Source organism: Aedes aegypti, chromosome 2, assembly GCF_002204515.2.
Source record: "Aedes aegypti strain LVP_AGWG chromosome 2, AaegL5.0 Primary Assembly, whole genome shotgun sequence".
Lineage (NCBI taxonomy): Eukaryota > Metazoa > Arthropoda > Insecta > Diptera > Culicidae > Aedes > Aedes aegypti.
The window spans coordinates 351776609-351781034 of record NC_035108.1 but is presented as its reverse complement, the minus strand read 5'-3'; the positions used below and the strand labels follow the sequence as shown (position 1 = coordinate 351781034).

The 4426-nt window shown below is 39.9% G+C and overlaps 1 protein-coding gene across 2 annotated transcripts; it reads left to right on the top strand.

Moving 5' to 3' along the window:
• The first annotated feature begins 2760 nt into the window (after positions 1-2760).
• Positions 2761-3881, top strand: LOC110676860 (probable palmitoyltransferase ZDHHC24). Of its 2 annotated transcripts, none has more exons than XM_021846298.1 (2): positions 2761-2864; positions 2925-3881. In XM_021846298.1, exon 2 carries the CDS (start codon positions 2926-2928, stop codon positions 3784-3786), a length of 861 nt encoding a protein of 286 aa, XP_021701990.1. In that variant the 5' UTR covers positions 2761-2864; position 2925; the 3' UTR covers positions 3787-3881. The 2 variants fall into 2 exon arrangements, with proteins under 2 accessions (XP_021701990.1, XP_021701991.1); XM_021846299.1 differs by having other exon boundaries at positions 2792-2864; positions 2922-3881.
• Positions 3882-4426: the final 545 nt, after the last annotated feature.

Below are 4426 nucleotides of genomic sequence, written 5' to 3'. Positions count from 1 at the left end.
CGGTTTGGGACCGTTCATAAACCACGGATTTTTATTTTGTGGAAAAGGAATCTGAACATACAAATTAATTTCCATGATTTTGGAAAAAACAAATTCTTATGAAAAGTTATTTAGGGGGTTTATAGTCTTATATGGCTATAAAAAATGTGGACGTTGTTTATGTAAGTTGAGGCCTTACATTATTATGTTGAATAATTTTTGGACAAATTTTCAAATTTGAGCTGAGCCTTAAATGATTCATAACTGTGGGACCAGTGTAATCCGTTTCTGAAAGAAAAGTCAAAACAAGTAGATATTTTTGGATAAAAACCTGGTAGAGGAATTTAAATCACCGTAGCACCAAATGCTGAAGTAGTATTTCTGTAGCAAATTTGAGGATAATAATGAAAAATGCTTGAATGAATTCTCGAAAAGTTTTTAAGAGAAATTTCATATGGAACAATGAAAGCAACAACAGGAAGCATTGGAGGAAACTTTTAAAAACTTTGTAGGTCTCTCAAGATAAATTTGTAGGAATGCGATGTAGCTACCGTGCACCCCCGCTAATTTGAACGGTACCTCATGTAAACCATCGGAGTTAATTTTTAATTTCAACTTCTAGTCACCCTAGAATAATGTGACCAGATGTGTCCCGGAAAAAAATCCGGGACGCTTGTCAGGTCTCATTTCCAAAGAAGCGCTGCCTATATTTGTATGTACTAAAGTGAAACCTCCATGAGTCGATATTGAAGGGACCATCGACTCATGGAAATATCGAGTCATGGATCAGCAATTCTTTGGAAAGCTGCTTCTAGGGACCATCATAGTAACCATGAAATTATGTTTTTAGTATGGCTTCATGAGACGATATCGAGTCATGGAACATCGACACATGGAGGTATCACTGTATATACAAAGTAAATTGAAATAAAAAGTATACGCTTCCAAACGCAAAACGCAACATACTGTGAGCCATCTATACTTTGGTAGCGCAACTAGTCAAATGATGAGAGATTTGATTTTTCACGCATCCATCACATGCCGCGGGGGGGAAAATGTTTTGTTTTCCTGATAAAAGATGGTTAACAGTGAAACAGGCGGAAAAGGTAGAAATATCCATTCTCTTTGTTCTTCATACGTTTGTTTTTTGTATTATTGCACTACTTTCATTAAAATTGAGATCCGGCTGGTAGGAGCACTAGTTTGAGGTTGGAAAACCAGGATATGTGAGGTTAGTTTCATTGGAACTTTCGCCTGAGCGATTTTTGCGCTTGAATAAAACACGCTTCGGGACATTCTCCGCTGCCCCTAAAATACCATTGGGTAGATAAATGAATTCTTTACCATTGGATCTCATTCAATTTCATACATAAGTGAAGTAAGCGGTGAAAATAAATATATTCTTCCGAATGTTTTGAAACCATGAATGGGTTTGACATTGCTTTCGGAAACCATCATCATGACGACAGCAGCACAACTCAGCGGACGAATTGTCGTATTGGGAGCGAATTGACAATGTACGGTCAAGTTAAAAATTGCTGTTCCGGAAAATCCGGGACGTCTGGTAACTTTACCCTTGAACTATGTTTCTGGGTACTTCTTTCACTGTTTTGTTTTGATTCTGTGTTCCGTTCCACAGCTTTTCATTTCAGTTTACTCCGCTCCATGAGCAAAATTACGTTTGAGCCATTTTTAATCTGAACGATGGGGTACAGATTAAAAAGTGTTCAGATTAAATGTGGTCAAACAAACGGGTGTCCCCGGTATACCTATAAGATTAACTAGTGTAACTTTTCTTCAGATCTTGAAGTTATCAGGATTAATCCGTGAGTTCACTTATGCAAGTAACTGCCATAGAATGTAGAAACATGTAGGTACACTTTTTTATTATGTCTTGAGGACTTAAGGCCGGTTTGCTACTGACAAGAAAAGGAATTGCCTATCTCGATGCGTGGAAAATTTCTCCCAAGAAATGGTCAAGAAAATCACTTTTTTCTGATCGCAGTACGCAGTTGAGAAGAAATGTCACTTCAAAGGGGGCTCTCTGTAGGAAATTTCTTGACCCTTTCAAGGAATTTCTTTACTTTTCTTGAGCAAAACAGCATACTTAGCTTTACAGAGTAAATTTCTGGCGGATTTGTATGGTAGGTATACTGCCGTGAATCGCAAGTCAGTACCATCTGTAAAAAGTAGGCATTGAGAAAATGGGCTGTGAAGTTTCCAAATTTGTTTTTCAATACGAATATTCAAAAATTTCCAGAGGATTGGAACATGTGCAAATCTTAATGAAACTTTCAGAGTTTGCTTTTTACTACGATATCAATCCAAGAAAAAAATAAAGATGATCAAAATACGGTTCATTTTTGTATGACACGGTGCGGAAATCTGTAGTAGGACTGATTTGCGGTTACTATTCATTATGGGACAATTTGACTTACACGCGGCTTTAAGGGTACAATTGGGAATGTTATATTCAAAATTTTTGTTTCCTAATTGAGTGAACCGGGTTTTTTTTTATTTCTTTTTGTACATCCTGTCAAATAACTTTGATTACAGTATCGCAAGTGCCTTCTCTTTTGAATTTCTTGGAAATGTCCTACAACATAAAACAAATTCTTGTCATCAATCAAGATAAAACATGCATTGCATTCATTGAATTCATCAACCATCATTTCGAAAACACTTGATCGACTGCAGTCGACATTGGTGTAACAGCGCACACTCACAGCTAGGTGGCTTCACCTCCTCCGAAGCAGCATAAAAGCATAATGTCAAATTTATGTTTTTGCTCTCTGCCTGTCGCGCGATGATGTTTTGTTTGTATCCAGTCCAAGTATCAGCATTGTCATATGAGCGGTGCGAGTCCATTCGCATCTATCAGACAGGTATGATTAATGAATTTAATTGTTTTAACCGGCTCTACCATTCAAATCCTTTTCAAGCAGGATGCAAATCCGCAAACGCTTTCTACCTCGCTCGATCCAGGATGGAGTGGCGACCGCCTTCATGGCAGCAATCATTCCCATCACGTTCTGGTTCGAGGTGTACGTGGTGATACCGGGTGTCCACGGGGCGGACTCTCCGTTCAACTGGGTACACCTTGGGCCGGCCTTGTTCCTGTTGTACAACATCAGCGCCAATATGCTGGCGACGATCATGTGCGACACTAGCTGCGGAACGGAAATCATCAAAGTGCCAGCCAATGTTGCGGTTTCCTCGGGTCTGGGTTCGGGATCGTGGCATTTGTGTTCGACGTGCGAAGCGGTGGCTCCTCCCAGATCGTGGCATTGCAATACCTGCGGGACTTGTGTTCTGAAGCGAGATCACCACTGTGTGTTCACCGGGTGCTGCATTGGGCATCGAAACCACCGGTACTTTATAATGTTCGTGCTGCATCTATTTATAGCAACGCTCTACGCAAGTATTCTCAACAACTACTTCATATGGTTCGTGCGCGGGGAAGAGTTCCGCAATTGGACTTCGCTGGTGAAGATCGTTTTTCCTCTGGCGATGCTGGTGATCGATACCTCAACGAAGCAGTATTATCTAGTCATTTACCTTATCAACATGGTGGGCATGCTGTTCACAGGGGTGTTGCTTATCTACCACGGCCGGTTGATTCTGAATGGGAGGGTAGTGCACGAGAGGAACTCGCAAGAATATGACCTCGGACGGATGAAGAATTTGCGGATGGTCCTGGGTAAACGGTGGCAGCTGGTGTGGCTATCACCGTTCCTGGAAAGTGAGCTGCCTCACAACGGAGTCAACTGGGACGAGGTGCAGAAAGAAGCAGCCAAAAGTAAATAGATTTGCGGTCATATTAGAGTACCGATCATTACGATATACAAACGGTGTTACGATTTTTGTGTTTTAATAAATTTATGTATTTTTAAAGAATTGAAGGCATGTTATCTCAATCTCTAAGTTGCTTAAAGATGTATAAATACTCCCTGCTCAAATATTTTCCAGTTAATGCAAAACAAATAACTTTTTTAATTTGTTTCCAGCTCGGATTCATTTAGGCCTACAACAACAATAATTGAAGTGCACGCTTGAATTATGAGCCACCATTCGATGTTCATTCAATAATGCGTGACTGAGAGAGTGGAGAGAAACGCTGGCTCTAGACAAATGCATTACTAACATTTGACCTTGCTTACTGTGAAGCTTTCCTCACACATCATCATTGCATTTGGGGTAAACTGAGATTGAGTGCTCCGTCAATGAAAAATCATAATTTCGAATTTCTCTTTGCTCTTTGGGCTCTTTAGAAAGTTGAAAACCTCTGAGAAAGAGGATCTCCTTCTCCTGGACATTAGGGCAGGAGTCTTCAGAAAAATCCCTAAAGAAATTTCAATAGGAATCTCTGAAAAATTTTGATCATCAAAAACATACAGAAATTACTGAAGGAAACCTCTGAAAGAAAGCCAGATAAATCCTTGAAAAC

What these genes read in the sequence shown, in the direction of transcription:
- LOC110676860 (XM_021846298.1), top strand. Translation starts at nt 2,926, where the DNA reads ATGCAAATCCGCAAACGCTTTCTACCTCGCTCGATCCAGGATGGAGTG.